General features: G+C 42.8%; 1 protein-coding gene across 2 annotated transcripts in view; it reads right to left on the bottom strand.

The window, feature by feature from the left end:
- Nucleotides 1-10,383, bottom strand: part of LOC111868037 (glutathione-specific gamma-glutamylcyclotransferase 1) — a 37,555-nt gene extending 27,172 nt beyond the window's left edge. Inside the window, exons 1-2 of one of the 2 annotated variants that reach the window (XR_002843449.2) lie at nucleotides 9,961-10,048; nucleotides 466-635 (exon numbers count right to left, since the gene is read on the bottom strand). Coding sequence is in view for 1 of the 2 variants with exons in the window: in XM_023858381.2 (XP_023714149.1) it covers nucleotides 9,961-10,140 (180 nt within the window). In the remaining variant the exon portion in view is untranslated. Of the gene's footprint in view, nucleotides 1-465; nucleotides 636-9,960 lie in introns of both variants that reach the window. The other variant, XM_023858381.2, reaches the window with a different exon arrangement.
- Between the last annotated feature and the right edge of the window lie 9,985 nt (nucleotides 10,384-20,368).

The following is a 20,368-nucleotide window of genomic DNA, read 5'->3' as shown; positions in this document are numbered from 1 at the left end:
TTTCGGTATGCGACGCCGTGTGTTCCTGTGGAAGATTATTGCTTGACTTAAACTTCGATATTGAAGAAGGCAATACGTTACTCCGAAACACCGATGATCTTTACCGGACTATATGTTGTTATATTCCAGGTGAGAATATTGTTCGTAAGAAGGCAGTCGGAACCTCAAATCCGTAGCGGGTTTTTTAAAGGTTCACAGGCGGCAGGAGACGTTTCTTTCCCCAATTTGTCGATAACTATCAGAGGTCTTAGTCGAGATATCTCGTGCAAAGCAGATAAAGTGTGAACGACAATCTGTTATCATGTGAATGACAGAGATTAAATTGGAGACATCTGACATCCTTTCCTTATTTATAATCTGAAATGAAGTATTCAAGCCGGCTGGTTTAAGCGAGCAATTGAAGGAAGGAAGAAAACGAAAGAATGGGATATGAGAAAAAATAAAGAAAAATAGAAAGTTACTTACTTACTGGCTCTGTGGTCCTCTAAGAACCTCGTCCTCCTTCACGAATGTGCCGAGCCTTCTGTATTATTTGCCTCGTGCCTCCATCTCTTCACTTTCAGCTCCCGTATATCACTCTCAACATCTTCCAGCCATCTCAATCTACGCCTTTCAACGTCTCTTCTACCTACTGGCTTATTTTAAAAAAATTAAACAAATGGAAAGAGCGGAAGAAATTGAGAAAACAGAAATGAGGAACGAAAGAGACAGAAAAGAAGGATTTTTGTTAACTTCTCCAAATATTAATACACTTTAAAATAGGCCTCGATTGCTGGTTTATGCAGCCGTAACTAATTAATGAATTAACTCGAGGAATCATAGTTTTCTTGAGACGATATTAGTGACTCAGCTGGTCAAGTAACCGTGTGCATTTTAATGCATTATGAACGTTAAATAGTGTTCGCAAAAACCTATCACTGACCCCTTATCTTTAACTAGTTAGAACACCAAGACCCCGTTTCTTTAATATTCATCTTAATATTATCCTAAGCGGCCTCCGTAGTCTAGAGGTAACGTTCCCACCTCATGACTCGTAGTACGCGGGTTCAAATACCCGGAAAAGGTCGTGGAATTTTAAGGGCGGAAAAATTCAGGGAACAAGTCCTCCGGGAGGGACTTTAAGCCGTGGGTCCCGTGTCGTAGCTTTACGGCACGTAAAAGAACCTCATATCTCCAAAGGAGGTCACTGAGCCAAATTAACGGACGTTTCCCGCCCAACAGCAGTCTCTAATACCTCTGGTAGATGGGGAAGCATTATACATACCTCTCAGCTAGTAGAGCCGGTCTCGCTGGCTGGGCGGGACTGATGGTAAGCACCAGTACCGGTAGGATATGGAAACTGGTAGAAATCATAGAGGGAAGCACAATGGACCAATACAGGTCTCAGTGCATGGGGAAACCCACCCTCTCCAACAACTAACTAACTAATATTATCCTAAAAATCTTCACCGAGGTCTTCCAAGCGATTCTTCCCTTCTGGTTTACCGACTGTAACGCCACAGTTCTATGCATCTCTCATTGCACCATGCGTGCTATATGCCTCACTCATCTCGTCCTTCTTGATTTGATCGTGCTAGTAGCTTAACGCTTGTTGAAGAAGACAATGTCACGTGACATTGGATCGGTAATTGGTTTTATTAAACACTTACAGATCGTAACTACAAGTTAACTACAGCGCTGTCGCTAATCCACACACTCTACTCGTACAATTCACTACAGCACGTACTCTTATCAGTCTGCTGTGTCTTCACCGGTCGTTTCCTGGTGGCGGATCCCAGCAATGTCCTCTGCTTCCGTGCTCACGTTCTTACCGGCCGGCGACTCTCCTACAACTAACTCATGCTCCAACTGTCCTGCTTATAACATCTCGTATCGGACCACACAGAAAACACCGTTTCTGTTGCTGTATCCATTGTTGCATTAGCGTATGTTGGGATGCCCACGTGCTCGCTACTCATCCATTGTCTAGCAACGGCCGTTGATTACAGAGCCATTACTTAGATATGGCTGTTGCATAATTGCTCATCACGCGGTCGCTGCCTAGCAATGGGTCTACATGCCATAATAAATTATGACGCATCTCCTTCGCCCCATAATTATTTGTGATCATAAGTAATGTTACTTATAGAGCACTAAAAACATGAGACTTTTCTATAGAGACAGAAAAGAAACACGAATGAGTCGCGGTTTGTTTTTCCTTCCTGTTTTCGTGTCAACAGATGTCTCTGACGTCATTTCGGCCACGAGTGTGTATTTTGGTCGGTCAAAACACATCCCAGACACATTCATTACGTAACAAAAAGAAGCCTGTATACCTATTATGTTCCTAACATGGATAAATTCGCAGTGTTTATCTCAGTTATATGAAGACGCAATTTTCAGTTGAATGGAAGAAAGGGCTATGCTCTAGTGCCATTATTTCGCAGCCACGTGTCAGGGCTGACTGTAGCCTTGGAGAGAACGCCAGTTCACGAACTGACCAAAATTCCTTCCACATGTTGGCTTACGTTGTTGCTACGGTCACAGAGATGAGGTGTGATTGTAACCTGACCACTCAGACAATGTTGTGAGATAACAATTCACAGATAAAAGGATATTTTATACTCTAATATGACACAACATAACCTGGTAGAGCCGGGATAGCTCAGTCCGTATAGCGACTGGCTGCGGGGTGGACGGTCGAGGCCTATNTGGACCTGGGGGGGGGGGGGGGGGGTAAAGCGGCCGGTGCATGTAGCCGACCACTCACCTCCAACTAGTGCAGAGGTAAAAAAAAGTGGATCTATACATCCACTCCCCACATGTCGTCATGGAGTAGTGCTTTGTTAAGCACAGAGACAACTTCGCCTTTATCATTCAGTCAGGTACAGTAATTCTCAACCTTTTGGGCCTTGCGTCCCCACCTGCCCGTTTCTCAAGAAATAAAAAAATAAAACCGTAGTCACAAGACCGACCGAGCGACCGCCGCTTATCGGGGAAGTTAATGCCAACTTTAGTGGATAGAGGGTGTCGCGTGGTCATCGCAACGAATCCCCACGACCGTTAATTTCGGTTTTCTAGACCGGAGCCGCTATTTCCTTGAAATAGCTCCTCAATTATCCTCACGAGGCTGAGTGGACATCGTTCCAGATCCAATACTTCTCAGAAAATCTGGTAGCGCCGGGAATCGAATCCGGGACCTCTGGATCTGTAGCCAGGAACTCTTCAGTGTTCGCTTGCGGATTCAAGCCACGGAGTTTGTTTTTATAGTCATAAGGCAAAAAATAAAGTTCCTATGTTTAATTAAGCAAAGCACCATGAAGACGAATGGGGGAGAGTAGGAATAACTCTCATTTATGACTTTGGCAATGTATGAAAGTGAGTGGTCAGCTTCACGTTCTGGCTGCCTTACCACCTGGAAATATCCCCCGGTACCAATGGGAAAGGAGGATGTGTGGGCCCCAGTTTTGGTGTGGACACTGTAAAAAAGAGAAAATTTCCTGCACCCTATCGGGAATCGAACTCCGGTCGTCCATCAGGTAGCTCTTCGCCACTACTACTCTGTGGGCGCTACAGTCTATGATAAACATTGACCTTCGTTCGATAGTGTCTTAATCAGGTAGACAGTCAGTAGGGCTCCTTGGGAGGGGGATCAGCCCACCGTAAGGCCGCTGCTTACACGGGACAACACAAGCACAGAACAAAGACAGACATCCATTCCTCGAGTGGGTTTCGAACCCACGACCCCAGGGTTTGAGCGGGTGCCCTACACAGCACGGTAGCCCCTCGCAGCACCGAATAAGCTATGCAATTCCGTCATGCGCATTTAACAGAAATAACCCTCGCTTTCAGAGAAGGGTGTCTTTATAAATACGCACGTTTTAGTATTACGCCTAGATGAATTATTAATTGAAATTCTTACGAACGTAAGAGTTGTAATAATTTTATGTTTCAATGCTATAATTCCATACTAGCAACAACATTAAGTAACCTTACATAAGCGTTCTCAAGATATTGTACAGGCAAACACTCCAAAGTGGATACATAAAGCTTCCCGGATCTGAAGACAGTTTTGTGTAACTGAATTTTATATCTCTGAATTATTTTCAACCTCTCATGTCTCACCCAGCTGACTACTGGATCCGATTTCAGTCCTCAGGCGTGGGAGAAGACAACTATTCAGTTGGATCCCCTAGAAGTGGCTAACCTCGTTCCCTGGACAACCCCGGTCAGATTCACACAGCTATTTAATCAACTGAGATCAGGCTAATTCGGCGGGATATAACAAGAAAATATGCGATAAAAACTATGATAGAGCATTCACAGGCGTGGAACTAGGATAGAAAATGAGGTAGAAATTTGTGCTACAAACCTAGGCAACAAAAGCAATTGCATGAGCACCAATGCAAAAAGAAATGGGGAGAATTTGTGAAGACATGTAGTATCTATCGCCAGCGCCACCTGTGGAGTAACACCTGGAAACTAGAGACTGAAACCTTATGGAAACCCATGAAGAATATGTCACGTCATACAGATTTTCTCTACGAGTTAGAAACCTCATTGCTAATGAGGAGGATCCAGATAGGAGAAATGTCCAAACTGGGTTGACTGATTGGATTGGCTAAGCATGTCATATGGGACGATTCCTTATATTTTCCATACTTGCTGCACTTACAATTTATAAAATTCTTGCATCATCCCAGCCTAATCTATGACCCTCTTCATAGATATGTTCGCCTACTTATGATTTTTCTAGAAGACCCTGTTGGAGATTATGCCTGTGTTCACGTAGCATCACGACTAGAGGTCTCCCTGTTTCGCCAGTGCAGCTTCTGCAACATTCACAGGGAATACTGTAGATGCATTCTGTTAAGGAACTCTTTCCTGCCTGGTTTTCATGAGTGAACTCCTAAGAATATGCTTAGTTTTGAAGATTGTCCTCATACATTTGAATTTCTCAGAAACGCCCTTCTTATATGGGATATATAGAGAGCCCAGGGGCCTTTGCTCTTTATTCGGACGGCTGATAACTTTGGAATTAATGACTAGTCAATGAAACCTTGGGGAAAACCGTTGAGCGGGAGATCATTTCTCAGGCTGCCGATTTCTTTATACAGATCTCGTTGTTCTTGGCACATGGTGGAAGCTCTGTTGTGCAGACTCCGAATCAAACCCCTTTTCACATGCAGCGAACAGTTAGAGTTAAGTTGGAATATCGGCCAGTGTGGATGGGTTTCCTGTAAACTTTGGTGGCAAGTGTCGTTTTTCCCTGATGACCAGAAAATCAAGAAAGGCAGTCGCGTTATCTGACTATTTTCATGGTGAACTGGATGGACACCGTTGAACTATTGAGGTGGCTGAGGAAACTCTGTAACCGCTCTGGATAATGAGGCCAGATCACATATGTGTCACCAACATACCGGTGCCACAGCGATTTCTCAAAATGTTCCATGAAGATGTTGCTAACAACGGGTGATAGGGAGCTATGCCATCTTTCTGTTGGAAGAACTTGTACACCTGAAAATGTGTGGTTCTCAGGCAAACCTCCAGCAACACCATGATGGCTTCGACCTGAAGGCAGACCGTTAAGCCAGTGCGTCATTGTCGTGGAGCTTATTTCTAATGACTTGTAGGGCTTCGTCGACGGGAACATTGGTGAAAAGATTTACGACGTCTAAGATGATGAGGGTATCTGAAGATTTACAAAGTAAGGGCCCGAATACTTAACGAATGATTCCGATTTTCCAGCAAGAGGACTTATCTTACTGAGAAAACCGACTAAGGGCATACCAAGGGGAACCAGTTGAAGTCACTACAGGTCTCAGAGGAAGGTCAGGTTTGGGAAGACCATACAGATTCGGAGGTTTGCTGTGGTACGGAGTAACTTTCTGTTTTAGATCAATGGGGACAGTAGTTTTGTGCTTGGAAAGAGGTCTCTGTATTTTACTCTCAACTTCAGTTGTATGATCTTTTGGCAAGGGTTCATAAACCCCGGACTCCAACAAAGCGTTCAACTTTTCCTTGTATTTGGATTCATCAAACACCACTGTGCAGTTGCTCCTGTCGGCCTGAAAAAGTCTAATATCTTTGTTGAGCCTCAAAGAATTTACACCTTTCAATTCCTTCATGATCATGTTAGGTCTGGAAGGCTTAGACTTCTCTAACATGGACCTGATTTTCCGCCCCATTCCATACCCAGGGACTGTGGAAGCTTGGAAACAACGGATTCCACAGCACATGCCATATCCAGGCTGGAGTGCGCATAAGTTACGGAAAAATTGAAATATTTCGTGAGGACTGCTTCCTCTGAGCCTGTGAGAATGTGTTCGGAAAGACAGAATAAATTCGTTGGAGGCTGACGCTGGGGTAGGCATAATCTGTTGATTTCTAGTCTCTAGAATACCGGACGATGGAAAACGATCAAAAACCAAGTAATTCTGAAATTAAATAAGATTTAGCTTATCCAGAAATTCAACATGTATTCGATATTGGGACGATGAGAAATATTCTGTAATTAAGAGGTCATGGATTCGAATGCCTACCGGAGATACGAGGGAGTCAGTAAATAGGTCTAAAATGGAAGTAAAACAGCTGTAAAAATATGTAAATGGTTTTACATCTGTATCGCTAGGTAGCAGCACAGTCTAGATAGCAGGGAATGCTTTCAGTACTCGAAATGGCGGCCGTGCTTGAGGTGTGTACTACCGAAGAGCATATTCTGTTGTGTATTTTTTTTTCTGTGGGCTAAAGGAGTCAGTGCAAAGGATATTCATAAAGAAATGTTTCCTGTTTACGGTTGGAAGTGTTTGTTGCGTAAAGCAATTCGCAAATGGGTCGAGAAACGTGGCAAAGGTTTCGCTGATGACGAAGAGGTTGTAAAAAATTTCTATGTTGAGGATTTCGACCCACTGGTAAAGCGATGAGACAAGTGTGTCAGTGTTGGTGGAGGATATGTCGAGAAATACATGTTTTTCCCAGGTTCGAATATCACATGTTTTAAGTGTTATATCCATTTATGACCTATATACTGACTCTCTCTCTCGTATTTGGCTTCATCTTTCGTCCATTTTGTAGTTCCTAAAAACAAAAGCAGGGATGAATAAATAAGTACTCATCCCACACATTTCACAAAGACTACATTTAAATTCGCGTGGTCCCCAAGTTTTTGTTTATTTTCAGCAAAAAGGAAAAAACAAAGTTAAGGATTTCAATAGTTTTGGGGGGCCCTTGCATGGAGTGAATACTGAAAGAGTTTCCCACATTTCGGGGGTACATACTGCCTCTATCTTCGAGATTAAAGCGAGCAGGTTGAGTTAGTGTTCATGCATATATAGTTTTGGTCCAACAGACCCAAGGGGCGGAGGCCAATACCGGCTTTTCCTACTAACCTTGTCCTTAAATGTTGTAGCAGAATGCACCTCCGAAAAGTCCATATTCGCACGGTTTAAAAAGATTAAGTAACTTTTGAAGATGTTACGAATTGGTGTTGATATGCGAAGATGCAAATGAAAATGATGATTAAAAACTGGAGGACAAAATATTTAATAAAGTTTAATCTACTGCGAAATGAAGACTGTTAACGAGATATTATTAATAGAAATAAGAGTTTTTATTTAAAGAAAGAGAAATTCACGTGTTCTCGAAAAAAGAACAAGGAAATAAAGCTGACAATTACGGGTTTGATCCCTATAAGACCATTGGATTTTTCAATTGACCTAATCCTTCCAGCCGCACTATGGCCCTGAGGTCGACTGAGCCTCCAACAGAAATGAGTACCATGAATCCTCCTGGGGGTAAGGGGCGGTCGGGCGTAAGGCTGACAACCTTACCGCCATCTGCGAGCCGACTGTCTAGAAAATGTGAGAGCCTCGCCGTCTCACAACCCTATGGGCCTCCATGGCCTGTTACAGGGATAACTTTGTCTCTTTTTTTTACATTTAACACATTCACATCAAAATATTATCAATACATCATACAATGAAACAAAAGACTGTTCGCTCGTTCGTCATCTTTTTATACAACATTCGAGTAAGTGTTCACATTCGACAAATCGTTGCTACAGGAAATGGAAAGCGCCTAATTTCAGGGCATTGATCTAGCAGTTTACTTGTAGAATTCTGATCTATATTTAGATTTAAGAGGAACATTCGGGATTTACGAGTTTCAGGAACTAAAATATCCTCCAAGGACTTCATGAGAGGGCGCAGTCTTACTGGGACATCAGTCAAGGGACAATTTAGAAAAGGGATGTTGCTCATAGTCATTGATTAACTATTTTCACGTTTCCCTACGACGATAAGTAAAAAACAATGTCATTTAAAGTACTACTTTTCTACCAATAAACATTCAAAGGCTATTACTCGTACAATTTATATATGACAACACACAGCTCTTTCGCAGCTCAATAGCAAGATGAATGTTATCTTCGTACTTCTACGACTAACAGCTTGGAATATATCCCTCAAAACAACAAAAATAAACTCCGTGGCCTGTAGTCCATAAGCGAATTATACCGACCGAGCGACCACGTCTTGTCGGCGAGGTTAGTACCAACTTAGGCGGATAGAGGGTGTCGCGTGGTCAGCACAACGGATCCTCACGGCCGTTAATTTCTGTTTTCTGGACCGGAGCCGCTATTTTCTTGAAATAGCTCCTCAGTTATACTCACGAGGCTGAGTGGACCCCGTTCCAGATCCAGTACTTCTCAGAGAATCTGGTAGCGCCAGGAATCGAACCCTGGGCATCTGGATCTGTAGGCAGGAAGTCTGACCGCTAGACCACAGAGGCGGTCGGAAAATGCCACTCAGACATGGGAGACTATGTCTTAACATAATATAAAAGAAGATGTGGAATTATCTTCTGGGTTATGACACCATGTAGTCCAGTAGAGACTCTCCGACATTCGGGAGAACATCCATCTTCAGGACAGCAGAGTAAACCGAAGAAGCAGGGCTCTCGGTTTGCTGCCTATGTCCTTCTAACAGACTTAAACTTTTGCCCTGAAAATAGAGGCAGAATAATCCTCCGAAAAATCTGCGAAATTACTCCGGTCTACAAGAGGTCACATCTTAAAGCATAAAACTCATCAAGCTGGATCTGTGCTTCTCACAACGGCCATTATGAAAAGAATGTTCTCCTAAGTCGTAACGCCGTGTAATACATCATAAATGCACCGACGTTTCGGAGATAACATTGAGGTAATATAGAAATTACTCTGTGCTTAGTTTATTTAGTACCACGCCACGAAGGCGTTTGTGGATTACTGTTAAGCTTCACGCCAGGACGCTTTGGCACCCACTGTGTAAAGGGGCTTGTTTGGCTCCTGAGCCGGTCTGGACGAAGTGGAGTTAAAGAATCTTTTTCTTCTGTCGGAAATCGAACCGCGACCTTCTAACCCGCTTTAAACCCGTTACCCATTGATTAGCAGGAACCGGGGTAGCTCAGTCGCTATAACGACCGGCTAAGGGCTGGAAGACAGAAGGGTTGGAGTTAGAGTCCTGGAAGGGGTCAAGAATTTCTCTTCTCCACGTCGTCCAGACTGGCTCTGGGGTCCACTCCGCCTCCTATCTAATGGGTACCAGGGGCTCTTCCCCTGGCGGCAAAGCGGCCGATGCATGAAGCTGACCACTCACCTCCAAGTAGTGGATAATCTATGTGGATTTATACAGCCACTCCCCCATACAGCTTCATGACATAGTGTTTAATTAGTTAAGCACAGGGGCGAATTTACCTTTTTATCTTTACCCATTTGGTTAGGAGGTTGGGTGGGCCCCAGAGTCGGTTTGGAATCTGTGGAGTTAAGAAAAATCTCTTGCTCGTGTCAGGAATCGAACCCCGGCTTTCCAGTCCGTAGCCCTTCGCTGAGCTCTCCTGACTCCACAAGAGATAACACTATGGTTTTAAAATCAAAATATTTTTACATTTCAGTGTCTCATGTTAGGAGTGCAGGTGCAGAAGTACAAAACATACGTATAAGCTTACCTGCTTTTCGGTTCCTCTATGAGTTGTATTCCCTTGCCAGAATTTCCTTGAAAAACCTCTAACGTATCCGATAAAAGATTTATCGAATTCAAACCCAGGATGCCAGCATAAAGATCCATAACCAAATATCCATAGGCCGGAAGAGTTAGATTTTCCAGCAGTTTCCTGCTCTTGCTGCATGTCTTCTTGTGCTACGGTCAGAAAAGTGGAGCACGAGATCAACACGAACAGCTCGGTGGAACGAAATGCCGCTAAGAATACAACACTGATGTGAATCCCTTGCGTTCTGCACTGAACTGTTGGCAAACAAACCGCCGGCCGTCTCTTTAATACTGTAAACAAAAGCGCGATCAAATCATGACTGTCGCATATTGTCAAACGTGCAACTTGTAAACTTGCAGACTCTTTGGCGGAAACACTGAATTCCTCATAAGAAGTGGGGGGAGGCGAGATTTCCCTCGCAGCAGACGCGAAGTGCGAGTTCAACCAATAGTGACATCGCGCGGCAAATCAAGATTGAATATGATTGGTCGAGGCCGAGCTCAGCTGGCCCTCAGTCAACGACAAATCAGCTGATGTAACACAGATAGCTAATTTCAGTCCAATTCCACGTGAACATTCGAGCGTGCGTAGAGACAGTATGTATGCGAGAAGGGAGAATGGTTTAGCCTTGTGACGTATTTCTGACGTAATGAATGAATCTACTGATATCTTCAGAATTTCAGTAACAATTTCACACCGATAAACAGCTGAGGTGTAAGACACATGTCGGGGTTTTAACGTATCGATTTTGTGTCCTGCATTCTGTAAAGGAAAGTCCCACAATAAAATGCGCGCCAAACATTTAAAGATTAAATTTTAACTGTGTATTTTCTGTGTACAATCTACAATTACGAATTTATTAAACATATTTTTGGAAATTTTTTATTCAAATAATCTTGTCAATTTAAATATGTGCGAATACAATGCGCAGTAAATATTTCGAATAAGTGCATACTGAACTGTGGTAAATGCAACGTTACTATACAAGTCTGGAGAAATAAATCAGGGTTTTCGAACTGCTACAAAGGTTACAAAAAAGTAAATATATCCCTGAAAGAAGCCCAGAGGTTTGTGAGATGACGAGGCTCCCATATTTTCTATACAATCAGCTCACAGATGGACGAAATATGTAATTATAAATTGAAGTAAAGAAGGGTTTATAGTCATCAAGTTTTATTTCTTTTAAACGGGACTAAAAGGAGGAAAACTATTAATTTTTATAAGAACAGTGAAGAAATTTGTTCATTTATACAAGGCGCAAAGAAAATTAATTAACAGCCTGAGCAACTTAATGTAACGACGTTTATATTGCCGCGTATTTCCTAGGCAACGCGACCAGAAATTTTATGGGTCTCGGAGTTGGACACATATTTATTGGGCGCACACTCTTTGCACTCATAAATACAACTATTCGTGCTTATAACGTTTTCGGACGTTTCCTCTTCAATGTTATACACTCTCGCACCGCTAGTCTCGGTGAAGGGTCTTCTGCTCTGCTCGGAGCTCAACTGTACTTAGCTCTCATCGGATACGAACTCTCATATCCTGCACGCGGACTAAATAGGGAACACCTTGTCGAAGGGTTAATTTCGCAGGCTGCTATGCAACGAATTCCATGTTGTCGCGGGAATACGTGTCTGCCTCAAACAGTTCGTTAGTAACCGTGGAAACCCCACTGTTAGACTTTCATCTCCGGGGCAATGATTTCCTAGGCATTGCTGCCTAGGAATTTCTAGCCGTTGACCAGTGATGGACGTCTTATCGTCCGGTCTTCCTGGCGGCACGTCATACTATTTACACTGTTTTCTGAGCTTATGTTTAAATGGGCATGTCTCCTAATATAAACTAGTGTTTTATTCCTAAACCCGTCGAAGTACGTCACTGGATTGAGGTGTGTGTTTCGTAATAACAATGGCGGAAAGCCAAACTTGGTGTTTCGTATCTAACTTCGTCTTCTAAAGGTAAAAAGTGTCATAAAAGGTAAAGGCTCTGCTTTGGACAATCTGTCATTAGTCAGGGACTTAAATTATTTATTCCTGATAATTCGGTGTCAAACTTGTCAGCAGAGAACACTTGAGGCCCTCGGCGATAACGTCACTATCTTCACATTATGTCCTCATGTTTCTGACATGCGATAAACCGCACGAGTCTCTGTGTTAGAAATAAGTTAATATTATTACTGATATCAACTGAACATTCCGACACTAAAGTCCAAAGATTCTGACGGACAAGGAAACTAGGAGACCTACGAGACAAATTAATGCTTATACAGGTTGAACGTTGGAGAGTATTATCTTGTGGGATATGACGCCACAGAGTCTAGTGCAATGGGTACAGGGAGCTCTTTCCCCGGGAGTAACGAGGTCGGGGCGTGAAGCTAACCACTCACATCCATCTAGTGCCGAGGTCAAGAAAGGTGGAGCTATACTTCCACTCCGCCATACATATTCATGGCACAGTTCTTAACTCATTAAGCACAGGGACAAATTAACATTTTATCATCTACGCTTATGTCTTGTAAGTGGTTTCTTTCTTTCGGGATTTCAGAGTAAAATTTTGCGATGTTGAATTATCTAGATAAAAGTAGAAAGTAATTTATTTATTAAAACCGTCACAACACAACTATATTAAGGTCAGTGCCTAGTTTGGCTCTGCTACATGTTTCGGCTATTAAAAGCCATCATCAGNAGCTTTACATTTCTTCTACTATATAATTGTATATACTGTCGCGTATCGGGCTTATATCGCGACAAATAACTTCTCGATGTATTCGATGTAGCGAATTTTATTTCACATTCGCACTTACAATCACCCAAATTACAGATTTACGATTACTGCTATCTGCAGTATCACAATTAGTACACTCCAAATGCCACAATACAACTGGCTGGTTGCTGGCTAACTCGGAACTAACTCGGAGGTAGATCCNCTAGTTTGGCTCTGCTACATGTTTCGGCTATTAAAAGCCTTCATCAGGCAAATACATGGCTAACATATATACACCACTGAACTGCAGTACTAATAAAATTGGATATAATAATATTAATTATATTAAAATACTTGGCGTAAAAATATAATAAATTAGACTATATAAAACAAAGTTATAGTATAAAACAAGAACAAAATTCTTCAACTGATGCTTCACATCATCGAGTCAGTCGTTGCTTTGTGAGATTTTGTTGCGTTCCCACGGACAAATTGAAGTATTCTATATTTTGCGTGTATAATGTTTTGGAGGCTTGTGATGTAGATGAAGTAATATTAATGTTAATTATTTAGTCGGTGCCTCCTCTTACAAAGTATTGTACGTTCTGTAGGGAATGTAAACAACGTTGCTTAGAAACGGCCCTGGTAAATCCGACTATCTCGCCGTCATTGCATAGCAACGGCTCTATACGCTACAATATCTTTGCTATTCTATGTTACTAGCTGTTGTGCTTTCTAATTACGTTGTTTTAATAACAGAGCTTATTGATTTACAGAGTTGCATGGAATGAGGTACTTGACTCGTTTTTCAATATACTTTCTGTGGTATTCGCATGCATATCATAAGAAATCATGAGAAACCTCTAACAGAACAGTCGCTAACTCAGCCTAGATTCGAAATGGGTGTCTCTCGAACATGAGTCAAGAGTGACAGTGTTCGGCACGTGTTCCCGAGAACCTGTAGGATGTCATTGAAACGTAAGCACTTCAAGAATTGAAGCTTGTAGTGTATAAATGGACAGACATCAACTTACACTAGGAAATCGTTTTAGTCTGCCGGTGAAGTTCGGTAGTCGAGCGGTCTAAAGCATGCACTGCCTTCGCCCACTCCAACACTGGGATCGTGGGTTCGAATCCCACTAAAGACATGAATGTCTATATGAGTTTATTTTGTGTTTATGTTGTTGTGTGTGTAGGTAGCGGCCTTGCGACGGGCTGATCCCCCATCCATGGAGTCCTACCGACTGTGTATACGTTCAAGAAACTGAAATAGTGGCCAACGTCCAAAGGGCTGTAGAGCCATAGAGATATACAGTAAAAGTAAAGTAAAGCTATCCCTGTAACAATCCGTGAAGGCCCATAGGGTTGTGAGACGTTGAGGGTCCCACATTATCTAGACAATCGGCTCAAAGATGGCGGTTAGGTTGTCAGCCTTACACGCTGGCCGCGCTTTACTCTCCAGGAAACAACCCGGAAGGTCGCGGGTTCAAGTCCCGATGAGGTCATTGGATTCTTTTCAATTGACCTAATCCTTCCAGCCGCACTATGGCCCTGGGGTCGACTCACTCTCTAACAGAAATGAGCACCAGAGAGAGATACACATGATGTAATAATTCTAGTACCCTATCGCCTTAATTACCCGCATTTTTTCAAATATTGAGTGCAAACACTAAGAAATACAGTAAAACAAAACTTACAGGGTTTTCCTTTCCGTTGACATAAATCGGATACGTGTATGACAATTACTTTCCGAGATATAAATGTTTTATTTTGGATACCTTTCATCCGGACACCCGATATTTTGTGACTTCCGGTCGACGTGCACATAGAAACGCATACAAAGCTTAATGTAAATCAGTTGACATTTTATCAGATTTTGACCTGTGATGGAATCTGTCCAAACAATCTAGCGGAAATTTTTGATCTCAAATTTCATAAATAGAAGTTCTGCAACGACCTAATCTCCTACCTTCCTTTGATACGACACGAACGGCATAGAAAACGACGTCTCCAACAATTCTTCTATTATTCCGTGTGTATTCGTTGCCGTTGTAAATTTTTGTTACCTAGCCTTTGCCTAGCAACTATAAGGAGATAAACATACAGACCCACAGAATCTCCTTTGATACAACACGGACCGTATATAAAACGATGCCTCCAGCAATTCTTCTATTACTGCGTGTGTATTCGTTGCTACCGTAACGTATTATCTAGCCGTTGCCTAGCAACGACAGGGTGGTTCACATACAGATAAACTGATGGAAGGGATCTATGAAGTACGACGTTGAGATGGGCTCTGGTATCATGATATACATACCAAATATCATAAAGACTTCTTCAGGCACTGAAAAGTTAATAACGGGGGATACACACGACAAACATATTGATCACATACTCGTAAGCCTGCATTTTTTTTTTTTCTTTTTTCAAAAGCGGGAACGTTAGCTAGAAATAAGTCCAGTAATTTTTTATTTATTTGAACTCATGTCCGTGGAGCGTATTTAGAAGATTATATCGTGAAGATGACTGTTTCTATTTATCGTAATTCTATTTAAATTCATCGGAAGTTGCGTCTCTGCTTGTCAGCCATTTCTTTGCTTCTGAGATCGTAATTTGTACACGAATCAAGCAAGCGGAAGTCATGTACAGACTGCGATGTAAGAGGCCATGAGGCTGACTGGCAGCAGGAAACATGTGTGATAGTTAATTCATACAGAAACTGTTGTAATAAATGTAGATGGGCAGTTAACAAGAAAGAGTTTCGGTCATGGACTTGTTAAAAGCGGACAGACGTGCACTTTTGTAACTTTCCGTTTTGAGCTATCCTTCCCACCCACCCACACACAAAGACTGAAGCGTTCTAGCTTCTAGGACATGACACTGTGTCGTTTGTTGAGATTCAACAGACGTTTCATAAGGACATGTCGCCTCCATTTTCATGGTCGAAGAATAAGTCAAGCAGAAAACCAACACGAAGCAGATAGAAAGCACAGGGAGACAGATCTGTTTGCTACCCATTTCACCCCATGTTCCTCCGAAACGTCGGTTTGCTTTCAACGGACTACAAGGCGTTATATCTCAGAAGATAACCGCCTGTGTGACAACCTCAAATCCTACAAAATAAAACTGTCCACCTGCTAGTAACAGTTCAATGGTAGACGCAGAGGTAAACTTACTAATTAAACACTACGCTATGAATACATATGTGGGAGTGGAGGTAGAGATCTACGTGTTCTTGAACTCGGCACCAGCTGGAAGTCAGCTTCACGTCCCTACCGCTTTACCACCAGCGAAAATGTCCTCCAGTACACATTGGATAGGAGGCTCGGTGGACCCCAGAACCGGTCTGGACGCTGTGGAGAACAGAAAGAACTTTCCACTATCTGGACTCGAACTCGAACCCCGCGGCCATCCAGAAACCTGGTTATCAGTCTTCATATTCGTCTGCTAGCCTAACACTGCTACAGGTTTCTATGATTAGGGAAGATCCAAATTAAAAACCTGGGCCGTGATATTTGTCCGAGAAACGTCAAGCTCTCCAGTAGTCTGAACTCGAGGACCACTGCAATGGAGCCGCTTCCCTCCACTTCTACTGACGTCACGTTCCAAGAAGGTCTGACAGGAGCCAGGAAGCCTCACACAATAGGAACATCTGTCCACTGAGTGGCCGAAAGACGTCTCCACAGCGCAGTTAGAGGCAATGTGATGAAAGCGCTACGAGGTCGGCTTCTGTGCAATATGGGGACAAGTTACCAACAGTCGGGGTCAACATGGGGCCCCGATTTAACGGATTGGTTCTCATTTAGTCTGGAAAGCTGGGATGGAACATAGGACGAAAAGTAAGGAATAAGAGAAAAATTGGAGAAAACAAAGAAAGGGAGAATAGGAAAAAGGAGGAAAAAGACAACAAGACAGATAAGGTAAGGTAAAGTTGTCCCTATGCCTACTTAACTACAAACCATGCCATGAAGGCGTATGGGGGAATGGATATATAGATCCACATTTTCTTGACCTCGGCACTAGCTGGAGGTGAGTGGTGAGCTTCACGCCCTGGCCTCTTTACCCAGGGGAAAGAGCCCCAGGTACCCACCGGATAGGAGGCTGGGTGAGCCCCAGAGCCGGTCTGAACGATGTGGAGAAGAAGAAATTCTTGACAATACCGGGACTCGAACTCCGATCCCTAGGTCGTCCAGCCCGTAGCCAGTCGCTATACCGACTACGCTATTCCCCCCTCCCCCAAGAATACAGAAAACAGAGAAAAGAACGAAAGAAAAAATGAGGAAAAACAATGGAATAGAAATTACTAGTAAGAAGAGGAAAGAAAAGAAGAAAAGACGAATAGGACGGAGAGCGAAAGGAAATATGGCAGCTCGCAGCGAACTGTCTGCTGTACCAGACGCCACACACACTGCAGCGACCACTGAGGCGCTCGCAGACGCTCCGCTAGACGTGTTCCTCGTCATCGCCTCGCTTGCAGACCGATCTGATGAGCCCCGGAATGCGGTTTCATGCGACCGGTTTCGTTTTGCCAGCTCAAAAAACAAGCCAAACATGCACATAAATAGCACATTGTAGACTGGAAATAGGTTAAGGGTACATTCAGAAATCTCGTCCTAATTTAGTGCTCACAGGTGTTCTATTATCATGAATTAAATCAATTTTCTCCTTTTTTTTTCTGTTTCTGGTCCATCTAGTCTCATATTCTGCGTGTCCCGAACCGTTTCAAACTTGCGCCTGACAATTACGCCATCTCTCCGTCCGTATGTAACAAGGATAGCTGCACTGATTCTTATGAAATTTCATATTTAAGAGTTCTTTAAAAATCGTCGATAGCTCCCAATCATAAATCGATATTAAACCTTTAAAAGTTCCCAGTTATACCCCCAGGTATCGAGTTCCAGTCCGTCGTCTCATAAGTTTCACTAGGCTATGGTGGTGGTATTCAAGCCAGCCTCCACGTCTCGAATAAAGACTGAAGTCAAAGTCAAAGTCCAAGTCACATTGTGACTGACGGTCAGTCAGTAAGTCTTGGTATCGAGCACCCATCTGGGGCTCACGACCAGATATTTATTACTGTTTGATAGTTACGGTCTTGTTCTTCAAGTGCGCCCTCTCTGACGAGAGGACGAGTCTGTCTTTTGAATATGCTGTTGGTCCTTGCCAGGGCAGTCTTTCTCGGGTCCGAGTCCCTTGGAACTCCCGACCATATTTTACTGTCTCAGATTTAAGGCTTCCCTTTTCGTCGCCTCCTAGGACTCGCAGGGTCACGGTGGAGGTATTCGATCCCGTCTCCACACGGGTGTAAAGACTGAATTTCTTCTAAATAACATATACATGTATAAATCCAGTTCGTACCTCAAAGGAAGCACATTACGTCTACGCTACAAAGCCCAGACGGTTAATGGATATGAAAATAGAATGAAACACAATAGCAAATATGTCAGCAATATGGCAACTAATCAGATAAAGTCGGATGTGCATTTCCGAAACGTCCTGTTGCACGTGGGATAGCGTAGCGACAGAACTGTCAATTGATATTCGGGAGGTGCTTGGTTCGAATCTCAGCCAAGATACTAGACATCCTGAGGTGTTTATTGGTTTTCTTCCTCCCTTCCAGGCATATTCGAAGATAGGCCAAGAACTTTTCCGTCCCAATTTATTCTAATTCGTCAGTAACCAATAACCCTACTGACAAACTGGCAGCACCATAAAGTGAACCACAAAAAAAAGAAAGCATTCTGCTGACCTCATGTTACGAAATGTATTCAGTTAAATTTAGGTCATGAAATATTCTTCCTAAGTATTTAAACGTGTAACCCATTTAGTTAGGCCAATATATTAAAATTCGAATTTTACGGCCACGTGACACAGTGACTAACACGGTGGTTTGGATGGGTAATTGGATTCACTGAATACTTGCAGGCCGTAACTACAAATAATTATAACACTATTGCTAATGTACACAATTTACAATCACTCCACACTATTATTCTCAGTCTGTTTACACGGATTTATAACATAGGAACTATAAAAGTCACTACCTCCCACGTTAAGTCTTCACAAGATGGCTTCTTGTACTCTTCTTCAACTACGAACTTCCAGTGACTCTCTCCTACAGACAACTAACTCCTCCCTGAACCGAACGAATTCTGTCATTTATATAGCCAAGAAACGGGCAGACAGGAAACACATGTCACGTGACAACCACCAACCTCTGCGTGACGTCACCGCGGACACGGAAAACACAGCCTCCTCTACTGTTGCGTGCTGGACCGTGTTTACAGAGCTGTTCCCTGGCAATGTTTTGGTTAAATCCGTTACAGTACGTTCAAGAAAACCGTGCATGCGTTATAACGCCAAATCAATTATCGATGTTTACGAAAATAATCGCTGTTCAGATTCAGGATTGTACCAAACACAATTACCAAGTTTGTGTACACTACATATAGTTACCACTTCACTGTGAACAGTTAAATACATTGTAGAATGTAGACCGGTTGCTAAATGCTGACTCTATAACCAACACCGTTGCTAGGCAACAGATTAAAAGGCACCAATGGAATAACTGGGAAACGATGTTCTCTACGCGGTCCCTGAGACAGTTGCATGACGCAAAAATAGAAGAGATGTTGGGTGCGGTTTCTGTGCGGTCCGTGCCAAGGTGTTATAAGCAGGGTAAGAGAGTGTGAATTTGCGACAGAGCTGTAGTTGCTGATAGTTACGATCTGTAATTGTTCAGCAAATCCAATTCCCAATCCAAACCACGTCTATAGTCACATTCTATCACGTGACAATACGCTGCACCTGCGTTTGTAACAGCTCCGTGTTAATAAAAAAATAGAGTAACAATGTGTGACGGTTAAACAGGAGAGAATTGGCGAAGAGGCCCACGAATTTGTACTTGGATACCTCTCACGTTCTTTTAACGAAACAAAAGACTACAACTGTTCCCATGGCACAAGAATGACGTCAAAGAAAGAAGACTAACAAGTTCCATAAATGTTAGGGATCTCACAAGTATGCAGCCACAGAATGTTCCAAATTTTAGCGTCTGAACAACTAAATCAAATATAACGAGGAAAGGGAAAATCAACTAGAATAAATTTTAGCATATGATTCCAAGCCCGACAAGAACCGGTCTCACGTGTTTCCATGTCCAGACTCTTATAACTTGACTAATTCCTTAGGGATAAGCTCTTCTTAAGTAGACACCAGTCGCTAAGCTACTCAAGAATTTCCCGACATTTTATGGAATCCGAAATTTCATTATCTTGTTCACAAAAGCCCTCCACTGGTCCCTATCCTGAGCCAGATCGATCCAGTCCATACCTCACCATGCTGTCTCTCTGAGATCTGTTTCATTATTATCCACTCACCTATTGTCTTGGTCTTCCTAGTGGTATATTTCCTTCTGGATTTCCCACCGAAATCCAATAGGCGTTCCTCTTCTATCCCATACGTGCTACATGCCCTGCCCATCTCATCCTCCTTAACTTGATCATTCTAATTATACTTGGAGAAGTGTACAAGTTATGAAGCTCCTCATTATGCAGTTTTCTCTAACATCCTGTCACTTCATCTCTCTTCGGTCCAAAAATTCTCAACACCCTGTTCTCAGACGTCCACAGTCTGTGTTCCTCCCTTAATGTCAGAGACCAAG

The sequence above is a fragment of the Cryptotermes secundus genome, unplaced genomic scaffold (assembly GCF_002891405.2).
Source record: "Cryptotermes secundus unplaced genomic scaffold, Csec_1.0 scaffold635, whole genome shotgun sequence".
Lineage (NCBI taxonomy): Eukaryota > Metazoa > Arthropoda > Insecta > Blattodea > Kalotermitidae > Cryptotermes > Cryptotermes secundus.
Note: the sequence above shows the minus strand (reverse complement) of the source record. Positions and strands in the feature narration are given on the sequence as shown.